The sequence below is a fragment of the Haemorhous mexicanus genome, chromosome 16, assembly GCF_027477595.1.
Source record: "Haemorhous mexicanus isolate bHaeMex1 chromosome 16, bHaeMex1.pri, whole genome shotgun sequence".
NCBI classification, from domain to species: Eukaryota; Metazoa; Chordata; class Aves; order Passeriformes; family Fringillidae; genus Haemorhous; species Haemorhous mexicanus.
Genome location: NC_082356.1, coordinates 2,808,631 through 2,822,343, shown reverse-complemented (window position 1 = coordinate 2,822,343; position 13,713 = coordinate 2,808,631). Strand labels below are relative to the sequence as shown.

Genomic DNA, 13,713 nt, shown 5'->3' with positions numbered 1-13,713 from the left:
CATCTCCTGACAGGTCCAGCATGTTCCGGTACTTTTCATGAACTGACTGTACTCTTGATTCATATCAATGCATGAGATGTAGAAGCATCTGAACTGAACACTGAGACAAACTCCCTCTGTCAGCCCATTTCCATCTTCTAGCTCACTTTCCGTATGTCCACAGGCATCTTGGAATGATTATCCCACAGCTCTCCATTTCTGGCTGCAGGCTCTGGAGATTCTTTCTCTGCATTCAGTCAGGTTTGCATTCCCTAACAATTCCTGGTAGCCCATCATGTTTTCTTAAGGTAGAACAGTAACATTGAAAACCTCACCAATGGCACAACTGCCCAGCCCACAAGGAAAAGAAAGAAGAAGCTGTCAAGTTCTTCAAATATTTGTCCTGCTTTGCTGCAAGAGTCGTGCTGCACGCACAGTGTGGAAAGCCAAGAGGAGCTGCAGTTGGTGGCACATCTTGTGACAGAAGCTGCACCTCGTTCTCCAGGAAAGATTCTTGGAAAGAGCAAAGAGGACTGAGGAGCAGATGATGGGAAAACTGAAAGAGCTTTTAAGAAATTCAAAGAAAACAGAAAGAAACCATCTGAGATGTTTTACTCGATTTATTTTTATGCTCCTCTTTTCCATCTTGCACTACTTCTCCATCCATTAATTCCAAATGGATCTCACTTCTAAGCTCAATGACTTGGCAAATTGTAGACACTGTCAAATACCATGAGCTACACCCAGTTTGCCTTCCCCTGGTTTTCTTTGGAAAGCAATGCTGGAGAGGTAAGTGCAGTGCCTGGGTCACGTACAAATTCAGCATTCAGGGAATGTGCTCCGATAGTGTTTGACCCTCAGCAGGGACAATGCACAGCAGGGACTGAGGGGATTCCTGTGCCGCTGTGCAGGAGTGCAGACTCTGGGTCTTGGCTGAACACGGCCAAGTTCCCGTGTTTGGACAGGCTCAGGGGCTGCCCCCGGGGAGCGCGGGGCTCGGCGCGGGGGCCAGTGGGCAACGGACAAACGGACACGGGGACAAACGGCCCCGGCGCTTCAGTTGCAGCGACAGCAGCAGCAGCGAAAGCAGCAGCAAAAGCAGCGACTTCGCCGAGCCCCTCTTGCTTGTCCTCTCCCTCTCCCGCAGTCCCGCTTGTCCCGCAGTCCCGCTTGTCTCTCCCTCTCCCGGTCTCCCTTTCCCGAGGTCCCCTCCTCTCCCAGTCTCTCTCCCCATGCCCGGTCGGGCCATGCCCCCGGCCCGCCCCCGGCCCCGGGCGGGGCTGCCCCGTCCCCGGCCCCGGGCGTCCCGCCGCGGTCTCGCCTCCGGCCGGCTCTGGTCGTACTGGCGGTGGCGCTGCTGGGCGGGCATCAGTGCCTGGGACAGGGGCAGCATCGCCTCCCTTTGGCTCCGCCTGGCCCGAGCCTGGCCCTGGCCCCGGCCCCGGCCCCGGCCCCGGCCCCGGCCCCGGCCCCGGCCCCGGCCCCGGCCCCTCCCGGGGCCCGCGGAGGACACAGGCGGCGCGGCCGCTCCCGCCGCCTCCGCTGCCGCTTGCCCGGCCCGAGCTCCGCCGCTCGGCAGCGCGGCCGCCGGCCCCGAGCCGCCGCTGTCCCGCTGCAGGGAGCGAACGCCTGGGGATGGCCGGCCTGGGGCGCTTGAGGGGCGCTCGGGGGCCGTTGCCGGCCCCGGGCCGAGCGCTGACAGCCGCGTCCCGCCGGCAGGGAAGGCGCAGCAGGGCCTGAAGGAGCAGTACCGGCTGGGCTCGCTGCTGGGGCGCGGCGGCTTCGGCAGCGTCTTCGCGGCCACGCGGCTCTCGGGCGGTGCCCCGGTGAGCGGCGGGCGCAGGAGGAGGAGGAGGAGGAGGGGGCGGAGGAGGAGGAGGGCGGAGGATGGGGCAGAGCAAGGCGGGCGGCGAACTCAGCCCGCTGCTTCCCTTGGCTTGCAGGTGGCCATCAAAAGGGTGCCACGGGAGCGCGTCCGGCACTGGGGCGAGCTGGTGAGTGAGCGGGGCCAGCGGGAGCAGCCGGGCCATGCCGAGCGGGGATGAGCCGAGGCCCGACAGGGTGGAAGCCTCCAGGACGCCTCGAGGGAGAGCGGGCGTGGGGCCAGCGCAGGGCACAGAGCATCCCAGGCTGGCTGAGGGCTTCCTGAGCCCCGGCACGGCATCAGCCCCACTGACGGCATCGTGCTCCTCCCGCAGCCCGACGGCACCAGCGCACCCCTGGAGATCGTGCTGCTGGCCAAGGTGTCCACTGGCTTCCCTGGTGTGGTCCAGCTGCTGGAGTGGCTTGAGCTCCCCAACGATGTCTTGATGGTGCTGGAGCGCCCGGAGCGCTGTCAGGACCTGCAGCATTTCATTCGGGCACGGGGCTTCCTGCCCGAGGAGGTGGTGCGGGAGCTGTTCCGCCAGGTGCTGGAGGCCGTGCGACACTGCACCAGCTGCGGGGTCTTGCACAGGGACATCAAACCAGAGAACATCCTGGTTGACCTGGCCACCGGGCAGGCCAAATTGATTGACTTTGGCTGTGGCACCTACCTGCAGGACACAGCCTACACTCACTTTGCAGGTGAGCCCACACAGGGTGTGCTCCTGGTCCCAGCATCTCATGGCCCAACATCTCACAGCCCAAGCTGGGTGTGGCAGTGGGGATTCTCCCTTCTGCAGCCCTTCATGGCACTGAGACTTCAGCCAAGTTGCTTTTGAGCAGGGCTGGGTGTGGAGCCAGCTTCCAGCCCTGCAGGCAGCCTTTGCCCACCACTCTGCCCAGGACTGGGGCTAGGGCAGCCAGCCCAACAAAAACACCCGTGGGTGGGGGTAGCCGAGAGGGGGGGTCGGAACCAGGGCCCCAGCCAGTTTGGTGTGCTGGTGAGAAAGGGCTTGGACTGTTCCACTCGCCTGCTTTTTTTTGGGTTCATAATGTTTTTTGGAGCAATGCAGGCAGGGAGGATGCAGGCATGGATTTTCCCCCAGCACTGAGTGGTTTCTTCCTTGTTATGGTGGGGCCTTGCCAGGGCTTCCACTGCCCTCTTCCAACCCCAAGTCTGTACACAAGTCCCAGGTGCTGGTGAGAGGGCAGTGCGTCACACTCCCTGTGCCACTGGAGCAGGGATGCTGGGGCCAGGCTCTGGGAGCAGCAGCATCCCCCTGATGAACTCCATCTGTATTCCATAGGAACACGGTCATACAGCCCCCCGGAATGGACCCACTTTGGCTGGTACTATGGCAGGCCAGCTACCATCTGGTCCCTGGGCATCCTGCTGCACCAGATGGTCTGTGGGGAGCATCCTTTCAGGAGGGGCCAGAACATCAGCTGGGACCATCAACTCTCGCTGCCACAAGGGCTCTCTCAAGGTGGATCCTCATCTCTGGGCACGGGGGAATACCAGTGCTGGGAGACAGCAGCGGGCTCGTGAGCATCCTGCTCTGGCAGCTGCTGAGGAGGTGGCACATGTCCTGCTCTCCTGCTCTCCTCCAAACCAGGGAATGGATGGGAAAGCTTAGGCCCAGCTCTGAGCACATCCAGCATGGCCTGGGCACGGGAATAGTGGGGCAAAGCCAACAGGAGCCTTCTCCAACTGACCAGCGGTTTGTGGTTTCTCTGCCCAGAGTGCCAAGATCTGATCAGGCAGTGTTTATCCATGCTGGACATGGAAAGGCCCTCATTAGAAGAGCTGCTCTGTCATCCTTGGATGCAGGATATTCATCTGCACTAGAAGAAGGGAGAGAGCCACAGGCACACTGTGATGCAGGGCCCTGGTAAGTTACAGCTCCACACATGCCTTGGCAGTCAGAAGCAAAGGAAGCCAGACTTTTTTGTCCTGCCCGTGTCACTGCCCAGGGCTCATCAGATGGGAACACACAGCCCTTGTGCTGGAGCTGAGCTGCTCTGCCCAGCACTGGTGGCCACCATCTGAGCTGGTTTTGCTTGTCCTGGTTCCCTGACAGCTGGGGCCTTGGGCAGAACCTGAGAGCCTGGTCTCACCCCAGGGAAGGAGAAGGAGCCCCTGGAGAAGCTGTACCAGGTGGGACTGCTGCTGCTGGAGACAGCGAGGATGACATCAAGGATGGCAACCTCTTCCTGGACCTGGCCACTGGCCAGCTGAAGATGATGGACCTTGATTGTGGCACCTTCTTCAAAGCCAGGCTCCACAGCAAATTTACAGATGAGTCCACACCCAGGGGGATGCTCCCACATGTGGGCATTGCACAGCCTGGCCGGGAACCAAAGGTTCCCCCTTTGCTGGGGCAGATGCAGCTGATCCTTCAGTCGCCTGCCCAGCTGGTTTTGGCAGGGCTGGGGGGATGGGCTGGGCTGGGTACGAAATGGGAGTGGGCTCCTGGCCCTGCCAACAGCCCCCAGCCCCCACCGTGCCCCGGGCTGGGGCAGCCAGCCCGACACCAACAAACCCCATGGTGGGAGCAGAGGTGGGACTCCAGAACCTGTGCTGCGGCTGCTTTGCTGTGCAGGCAAGGAAGGGCTTGGGCTGCTCCACTGCCCTTGTTTGCTTTGGGATCAGCGTTATTGTGGGGGGCAGTGCAGGGGGGAAGGGAGAAAGCCTGGGCTTCCCTTCCCCGTGTGTGGGTTTTTCCTTGCATGCAGGGGTTGGGCCTTCCTCAAGGCCCTGGCAGAGATAAGATTTTTTTACCTTTTTTCTTGTTTCCCCTTTTTGTCTGTAATCTATTTTCAATAATTTGTTGTTTGTTTTTCTAGATGAAGCCTTATAGGTTGGGTCCAGTCTGGATCAGGAAGTGCTTGGGACCAGCTGCAGTGTGGATGGGCCGTGCCCTTGGAGAAGGCTGAGGACATCGTTTGGGACCAGCTTTTCTTCCAGCAGGGGAGGGCGTGAGGTGGGTCCCTGTCTGCCTGGCATGGTGGGATCAGAGCTTCTGGGAGATGGCAGCGAGCACAGGAGCCTCCTGCTCTGGGCAGCTGCTGAGGAGGTGGATGTGCCCTGGCTGGCTGCAGGCTGGGCACACGTCCTGCCCTCCTGCCCTGCTGCCAAAAGCAGCAGTGATGGGCAGCTCTGGGCACCGCTCTGAGCACGGCCAGCATGGCCTGGGCACCGTGGGCGGCTGGGACAAGGGCACAGGAGCCTTCAGCTGACGGGCAGTTTCTGCTTTCTCTCCTTGCAGCCGGGCTCTGCGGGTGCTGAGGCTGCTCTGGGCTCTGCCAGGGCTCTGCTGGAGCTCAGCACCAGGCTGGAATCAGCCAAAGAAGAAATGGTGTGACCTGCAGCACAGACTTGCTTGAGCATTTTGGCAGCACAGCTCAAGTTTGCAGAGTGTACACCTCCATGGGAAAAGATGACACCCCCCAACAAATAAATTTGTTCAATAACTTCTGAAATGAAATCAATCTGGAATGCCCCAAAATGACATTTCTCAGCTTGCTCAAGCTGTAGCTCAGCCCTTCTCTGAACAGTTCTCTCCCCATCTGCCTCTTACTACTGCTCCCTCTTTTCCCTCGGTGAGTTCCCAGCCCATTGCAGCCTGTATCACACTGTTGCCTTCCTTGGTGCCCCTCACCACGAGGAAGGCTGAGCCCCAGGCTTAGGGATGCATCCTGTCACTGGCTGAGGAGCAGCAATGTCTCAGAGGTCCCATGGGATTTTGGTGTCATTGAGAGCCACTCTCCAGCCCTCAGCTCTGCTCACTGCTGAGCTCCCACTCCCTTTCCCTTGTCTTTCCTGCAGGATGAGCTCTCTGAATCCCCTTGAGCCTCTCCACCCTTCCCAGCCCACACACCCACCTCAGTAAGGCTGAAGCTGAAGCTGCTCTGTCTCATCTGGTGTACAGGGTGATCTTGACCCCCAATGAGTTGCAGCTGGACCAGTTGCTGAAGATTGGAGGTGGGCCTGATCTTGAAAGGCCACACCTGCAACCAACAAGCACTAGTGATATATAAGAGTAAGGGAAGAGGAGTGAGAGGAGTCAGATTACTCCTGCAAGGAGCTGGAACAGTCAGTGTGTAGAGGAACTGCCTGTGAGGAACATCAAGAAGGTGTGAAGCTCTGACAATACGAAATCCTTGCTCTATGATGACGCTAGAATTTGTGTTATCTAAGACAACACTCTGGCACACCATCCAGTCCCCTGTGCAGGGAGCCCCAGCCCCAGAGCACAGCACACAACAGTGCAGTCCAGGCTGGAACAGCTGCCCGACAGGCCTGGCTTGGCTCTTTGTGGCAAGGGAATGCTCCCTGTTTCCAGCTGTCCCTGCAGGATGGCCCCAGGGCAGAGCCCAGCTGGGCTCCCACTGCAGCCCCTGGAGCTTGGGGCAGACAGTGCTCCCAGAGCTGAGGTTCCTGGGGAGCACCCGGAGCTGTGCCCTGCACTCTGCTGCCATGTGTCCCAGTGCAGGCTGGCTAGTGCTGTGTGAATGCCCCAGCCCCTGGTTTGACTGACAGGGGCCTTGCCCAGTCACATCTCTGCCAAGGCTGCAGCATTTCACTGGGCAGAACCTGACAAGGCATAGAGAGCAGATCAATGAAATTATCCAGACTGGGTTTTTCAAAGGCCCTTTAGAAGGAAGGGCTTGAGAATAAATGCTCTCTGTTTGCCACATGAACATTGGGGAGAGTTAGTGTCTTTGTCTTCAACCCACTCCCCCTCCAGCCAACGTTACAGCCACCCACTCCCTCACACATCCCCCTCATGCCTTCCCACTGCTGTGTCCTGTCAGGGCTTCTGCAGCCCCTCGTCCCTTCTTGGCCCAATCCCCTCAGGGTCTCCCCCATCCCAGCCAACCTGCCCGGCAGCAGCGCCGCAGCCCCACAGCAGCTGCAGAGGAGCCCCATCCAGAGGCACCTCGGAGCCCTCAGCAATCCAGCAAGCAGCACACGGGCAGGAGGACACAGATGGCGCTTCCTGCCTGGGACAGGGCTTGTGGCCATCTCCAGGCACTGCTCTCACAGGGATCTCTGCAGCTCCAGCCCCTGCCCACCCGCTCTGTTGGCAGCACAAAGGCTTCAGCAGAACTACCAAAGGCCAAGGGGCTTCTGGCCATTTTCCCTGCAACACAGCATGCTGGGACAGCTTGCTGAGCCCAAGCACCCTTTTCCCCCTCTTCCCCTATGCCCTGCAGACCCTGGGAAGCAAAAGAAAGCTCCCGGGAGTCTGTGTATTATAACACATTCTATATTCATATACTAAAGAAAAAACAAAAATAAAAGAACAATCATAAAGAAAGAGAATATTCCCGCTGGCTTAGGTGGCCCCAGCAGACAGAGCCTCTGGGCTCAGCTCTCTGCAGATCTCCAGCAGCGCAGCCAGCCGAGCCCCGACAGACGAGGCCGTGTCCTCCATGCCCTGCAGAGCTGATCCTGCAGCCTCTGGAAGACGGAAGATCGCTCACTCTGGAGTGACTGGAGGACATTGAGTGTATGAAGTGCCATGTGTGACGTGGCACTGCTGGTGTCCTCTGTCAGGTGTTCAAGGGCTGAAAGAGAGAGGAACAGAGCCACGGTCAGATCCCGAACCTGAGAGAACCCGAGGAGAGTCCCCTGCCAGGGCCATTCCAGCCGGCTCTAGCCATGGCCAGGAGGGAGCAGGGACCAATGGGACCAGCCCGAAGCTCCTGGCCACGAATCCCCCATGTGGCCCTGAAATCTTTGTGTGCTCTGCCCATGCCGCCTCTCGTCCGCAAAGGGAGCAGTGCCCTCGGCAGCCGGGGCAGGGCTTGCAGCTCCCCCCATCAGCCTCTGCTGTCCGCACGCTGCCCTCACTCACCACTGCAGATGAGCCGGAGCTCTTCCTTCTTCCCCCTCAGGTGCCGCCCGGCCATCCCTGGGAACACAGAGCCTGTCACAGCCCCAGCGGCACAGCTCCCTGCCAGCGGCGCTGCTGGCACTGTGGCCACACGGCCTGCTGGCCCGGCAGGGCTCAGCCCGGCCCCTGCTGCACGCGGCCGCCCCAGGGCACGGCTGCGAGAGGGCGGCAGCGGCGCCGTGGCCAGGCGGGGCTCGATGGTGCCGGGCCCGGGTGGCGCTGCCGTGGCAGCAGGCGGGGCTGGGGCCGAGCTGTGGCAGGGCCGGGAGGGAGCGCGGGCTCGTGGCTCACCAATGAACCTGATGGCCACCACTTGCAGGGACTCCTGTGGGCTCTGCAGGTAGGGCAGGGCCCGGCGCAGGTGCTCGGCTGCTCTGCTCCCGTGGTCTGCCAGCTGGAGAGAGCGGCAGGAGGAAAGGGTTGGCGCGAGCTCAGCCCCTTGGCCGGGCGCTGCCTGCACCCAGCCCCAGCCTCCCCTGCCTGCACAGCCCTGAGGCGCGGCCAGCAGCTGCTGGTGCCGGGCTCTGGAGGGGCAGAGGGCCGGCTGCTGCCCGGGGAACCGCGGTGCCGGCCCGCCCCACAGCTCTGCTGGGCCAGGGCTCCATCGGAGCCTGGCTCAGGCCCACAGGAGCCTGGAGAAGAGCCTGCACGGCCTCTGGGTGCAGCAGTGGGCAGGGGCACAGCTGCCAGCCCCGCACTCTGAGCACCGCCCTCGGGGGCCTTCTCAAGGCTGAGGCTGGGGCTTCCAGGCCGTCCTTACCAGGCACTTGGTGAACTTCCACGGCTTCTGGTTCTTCACCAGTCTTTCAAGATCCCTCCTCTTCAGGAACTTGACCACACAAAGCAGCGTTTCCTGAGAAGCCTGGAGAGCAGCAGAGATGCAGAGATGGCCCCACAGCCCAGGGCGCAGGACTCACGTCCCTGTGCCAAGGCCTGGAGGAGGCTGCAGCCCGGCAGGCGCCAGGGCAGGAGGCAGCCGAGCCCCCTGCCAGGGGGACAGCAGCAGCCCACGTGTCCTCACCTGTGCCACACGCCGATTCTCATCATGGCAGTGGAAGAAGAGTGGCAGCAGGCTCTGGCGCAGGGGTGTCTTCAGGGCCTTTTTTTTCTTTTCCAGTGGAAGAGTCACCAAGGTTCTGAAGAGCAGTATGGAGAGCAGCTGCACCTGGCTATTATTCTGTATTGAAGGAAGAAAAGAAGACCTTAGCATTGGTTGCATGGGGCTCAGCTTGGCACAGGCCTGCAAATCCACAAGGCACAGTGCCAGGGAAGCACCCAGTGGCCGTGGCTGGGGGCAGCGAGCCTTACGTGGTCAAAGAGTGGCAGGAGTGCCTCAAGCAGCTGCAGTGTGATGGGGCTGGGCATCAGCATGTCATTGTCCAAGATGATAAAGCTGAGAAGCATGACTGTCATGCTAACTATCTCTCCATCTGCGTCCCACAGGAGCTCCACAAGACTTTCAGTCAGGCTCCACATTTTTTCGGTCTGTGCGGAACACAAGTTTGTGAAACGCCATCCTGCTGCTGCAGGGCCCAGAGGCCATAGGCCTGTCCTGAAGCACTCGGGCAGCTGAACTGGGAGGCAGGAGAGCTGGGAGCAACTGCCCCAGCACCCAAAGCTCAGCCAAGCCCAAGGGACTGCATTCCCCAGCTCAGCCTCTGCTGCTGCCCCCTTCTCACCATTGAGGGCTCCTCAATGAGCTCCAGAAGGGCCCTGAGCGCCAGGCGACGCCTCTCCCTGCACTCGCTCTGCAGCTGCCTTGACAAGATTTCCAGGACTCTGTTAGCACCGCGTTCACTCAGGTCCAGGAACTCGAGGACCTGAAAGGCACAGGGCAGTCACAGGGGACCCGGCCGGCAGGAGCCCAGAACCGCACAGGGCTGGGCCCAGGCAGCAGCACAGGGTGCGGGCACCGTCCCAGGCAGCTGTGGCTCCGAGAGGGCAGAGAGCTGGGAGGCAGCTGAGCGAGGCAGTGCTGGCCATCAGGCTCACCTCCACAAGGAATGCCAGGGCGGGCAGATCCCAGCGTGGCTCCCGTGTGCTGAGCAGCCGGAGCAGGTAGCGAGCGATCCGGGAACACAAGGGGATGGAGACACAGCACATCTCCCTATCAGGAGAAAAAGGAACCAAGACTGTGAGCCAGGGGGACAAATGTTTCCCAGGACTGACTCACAGAGGTCTGGTCTTTCCCCAACATCCTGCAAGTGCACCTGGGATATTTCGGAGGTGGCTCCTTTTGTCCACCCTCCTCTCCCAGCCTTTTCCAGTCTGCTTGGCCGTCCCTCAGTGACAAGGCCCTCTGGGCTACAACCAGGGGGACTGTGTTGGGAACCCTGGGAACAGAGCACAAATGTCAGAGGCAGTGGGGAGAAGGGGGTCTCACCTGGCCAGCAGACCCACGGCATAGTGGTGGGTGTCAGCACACAGCAGCGTGTCCCAGCCACCCCTGCGTTCCATTGCCACCACCACATCCTCCTGCTGCATTCGGCAGAGCAGGGACTTCAGGGTCTGCACTGCAAACCTGCGTGCAGAGCAAAGCCCACGTCACGCTGGGAGCACTGGCTCCTGCCCAGGGTCGTGGCAGGGACAGGAGGACTGGGATGAGCACCTGCTGGGGCTGGTGGCAAGGCCATGTTGCTCCTGGCATCCTTTCCAGAAGGTATCGACCTCCTCTGGCACATCCAGAGTGCTGAAGAACACTTGGAAGAGCAGATGCACAAGGAGGCGGGGGAAATACACCGTCACCACATGTGGGACACAGGGCACCTGGAGGATCTTCCACATCACCACAGCTGCCTGCAAAGGACAAAGCCCCCCAAGACAGCCCTCAGTGCTGAGGTGTCCATGTGGCAGGGCCTGAGCAGGGGAGGGAGAGGCCAGGAGAGAGGCAGGGGGAGCACGGGGCCTGGTGCCCCTGAAGCTGCTCCTGGGCCAGGTTTCAGCCCAGTCCCTGAGGCAGGGAGATGCAGTGGGGCAAGGAAGATGGAGAGCTGCTGGAGAGGCGGCCGTGGGGCCAGCAAAGGCCAGTTGCAGAAACTCACAGCCAGGGCAAAGACACCCGTTTTGTCCCCATCCGAGGTGCATGTGCTGTGCTCTGGCCAGCTCCCCAGCACATCCAGGAGTATCAGCAGCACCGGCTCCGCAGTCCTGGGCGAGCACATGATGCTCTTCCACATGGTCAAAGCAGCTCTGTGGGGTTAGAGCTCTGTCTCAGGGGTCTCTCAGACACAGCACCATGGCCTGGGCAGCAGTGGGGATCTGAGCTGGCTTTCAGCTCTGCCTCTGCCCACTGGCCCTCACCAGCAGCACCCAGGCAGCCCAGCCCTATGGGGACAGTCCCCTGAGGGGTGGCAAGGGAGCGTGGCAGCAGGCTCGGGGGCTGACGTGCAAGGGCTGGCAAAGAGAGCAGCCAGAGGGCCCTGGAACTCTCTGTTGGTCAGACACCTGCAACAGGCTGTACAGGCTGATGGGCTGGGGAGCCGTGAGCCCTCTGGGCAGGTGGGCCCCATACCTGTCACAGGATGGGGACACACGCAGGAGCGTCATGACTACGTCAGCGGGCTGTGCTTCAGTGAGATCCAGCAGGGTCCTGTTCAGCCTGTGCTCAGCAAACTGATTGGCCAGGAGCCACTGGTGGATGTACCTGACCAGGGCGGGCACCTGGAAAGGGCACAGGGTGACTTGGAAAGCTGCCAGAGGGAGGAATGTCCCCAGCTTCCCCAGAGAAGTGCTGCCCTTCCCAACACACTGCCATGTGGCCTCAAAGGTTTCCAGTGACCAGAAGGCGTGGCTTGGGAGGCCAAGCAATTCCTGGGAGGATCAAACCCTGGCTACAGGCTGCTTACTGGCTTTGGACTGGAAAAGCCCTCCTCTACGAGCATATCCAGCAGGGCAGCACTGGTCTTGGTTTGGAAGATGTGCGAATATGCTCTGAGCCCAGTGCCCATGGGGCTGGTCTCTTCTTCCCGAATTCTCTTCAGGAATTTGCAAACCAGCTGTAGGAGAAGGGCAGGAAGCCAGGGATTTTGCACGGAATGCTCCAAGCACTGTGACAGCAGGCCCAGCCCAGGTGGGGATGGCTGCAGGTACCTGTGCTGTTCTGTGGAAGAGGCCACGGGCGGGGTCCTGCTCTTGTGTGCGCTCCAGGGCTGCACCTGGCAAAGAGGGAGCACAGCCAGAGCTGAGGGGCTGCGGGAGAGGCAGGAGAACACAGCTCTGCCCTGTGCTTCCCAGGCAGGGACAGCCCTGGGATGCCCCAGGGGATGGAGCACAGCCCTGCGGGGTGTCTGCCTGGCCCCTATTCCTTCATGTCCATGGGCATGGCCCAGGGGATGGGATGGGATGGGATGGGATGGGATGGGATGGGATGGGATGGGATGGGATGGGATGGGATGGGATGGGATGGGATGGGATGGGATGGGATGGGATGGGATGGGATGGGATGGCGCAGCGCCCAGCTGGCTGCAGGCACCAACTCTGTGGCCCAGCTCTACCACTCACCACCACTCAACGGCTCCAGCTCTTCAGTCTCCTGTGTGGGTGCAGGTCCAGGACCTTCTTCCTCTTCTTCCCCCCAGGCCAGCTTGGGCCCTCTTGTGGCTCTCTGCTCCATGTCTTGCAGGAGAGATGGCTTGGAAAAGCTCTTAGTCAGCAAGTCCTACAGTCGTGCCTGGAAGGCACCTTCGAGAGAGAAGCCTCGGGAAGGCTACAGGACAGCAAGTCCTGCACTCTGGTCTCGAGGGCTCCTGCCACAAGGACAGGAGACTCCTGTCAAGGATTGTGGTGTGGCCTCAAGGGCACTGGCAGCAGGGATTGGAGATGCCTCTGGGGCACCAAGTCCCACGCTCTGCCCTCAAGGGCACCTGCAGAAGAGGAGCCTCGGGAAGGCCACAGGTCAGCAAGTCCTGTGGTCTGGCCTCGAGGTCAGCTGCAGGAACAATGCCTCGGAAAGGCTCTGGGTCAGACACGATCGAAGGCGCTGTGCGGGGGCTCCTCACGGCACCGCTCTGTGCTGTCCTGTCCCGTTGCCTGCTCCGAGCACTGTGGCCTGCTCTTGTCACCACCAGCTCCTATGTCACCACGTGTCACAAAGAGCCCTTGGACGCCCCTTCTGTGCCATGGTTACCATGCTGCACCGTGTCACAAAGGGCCCCTGCACACACTGCCCCCTGCCCTGGGGCTGCCCCCAGCTGAACCAAAGTGGCCCAGGTTGAAAGGAATCTCTCACCCCAAGTGTTTAAGGCAGCCCGACGGGGTCTTTAGGAACAGCTCAGACAATCAGCAAACGCTGCCCTGCTCTCTGGGCTCAGGGCAGCAGAAGGAGACCCCAGGGCTGCCGAGGCAGCCGCTCTGGGAAGGGCACGGGGCCTTCCACAGAAGCTGGCACGGCCTCCTTGGGACACGTCCCAGCTGGTGGCCATCCTAAACCTGTGGGTGTGACATGGACAGGGAACGTGTGGGCCAGGGCAGGAATGCTGCTCTGACCCCTGGGCCTGGGGAGCACTGACATCAGCAGGTGTGGCAGAGTCCCTGCCCAAGCAGACCTGCCACCCCCCGAGCCCTGGCAGCGCTGGTGCCCATCTCCTGCCCCAGAGACCTGTGGCCCCGGGGGGCTTCTGTGCCAGAGGGAGCCAAAGCCCATGTGCATTGGGGGTGTGTTCCTTCCTGCAGGGGCTGTTGGCAGGAGCACCTGGAGCAAATGCTGGCAACACTTGGTCTCGGTCAGAAGCTCTCACTCCATGCTGAAATTATTTTCTATTGAAGTAATTTCCTTTAGCACAGAAACACCTTAGTGGTGAAGGCACAGAAGAATCTGGCGTTTAAGACTCCTCACTTCAGGAAAGCTTTACTTCCCATTGCTCAACTCAAGGAGTTCCAAAAAGTTGCAAACTTCCCAAATTCATTGGGATGGCCTGAGAAGGTGAAGAGTTGGAATTTTGCTTCCCATCTCAAAGCAGCAACTCATTTG

General features: G+C 60.7%; 1 protein-coding gene across 1 annotated transcript; it reads left to right on the top strand.

Annotated features, from left to right (window-relative positions):
• The first annotated feature begins 1,211 nt into the window (after positions 1–1,211).
• LOC132335035 (serine/threonine-protein kinase pim-1-like) lies at positions 1,212–3,733 on the top strand. The gene is made up of 5 exons (XM_059861160.1): positions 1,212–1,805; positions 1,923–1,973; positions 2,178–2,544; positions 3,150–3,329; positions 3,585–3,733. The coding sequence occupies exons 1-5, from the start codon at positions 1,212–1,214 to the stop codon at positions 3,689–3,691; spliced, it is 1,299 nt and encodes a 432-aa protein (XP_059717143.1). The 3' UTR covers positions 3,692–3,733.
• Positions 3,734–13,713: the final 9,980 nt, after the last annotated feature.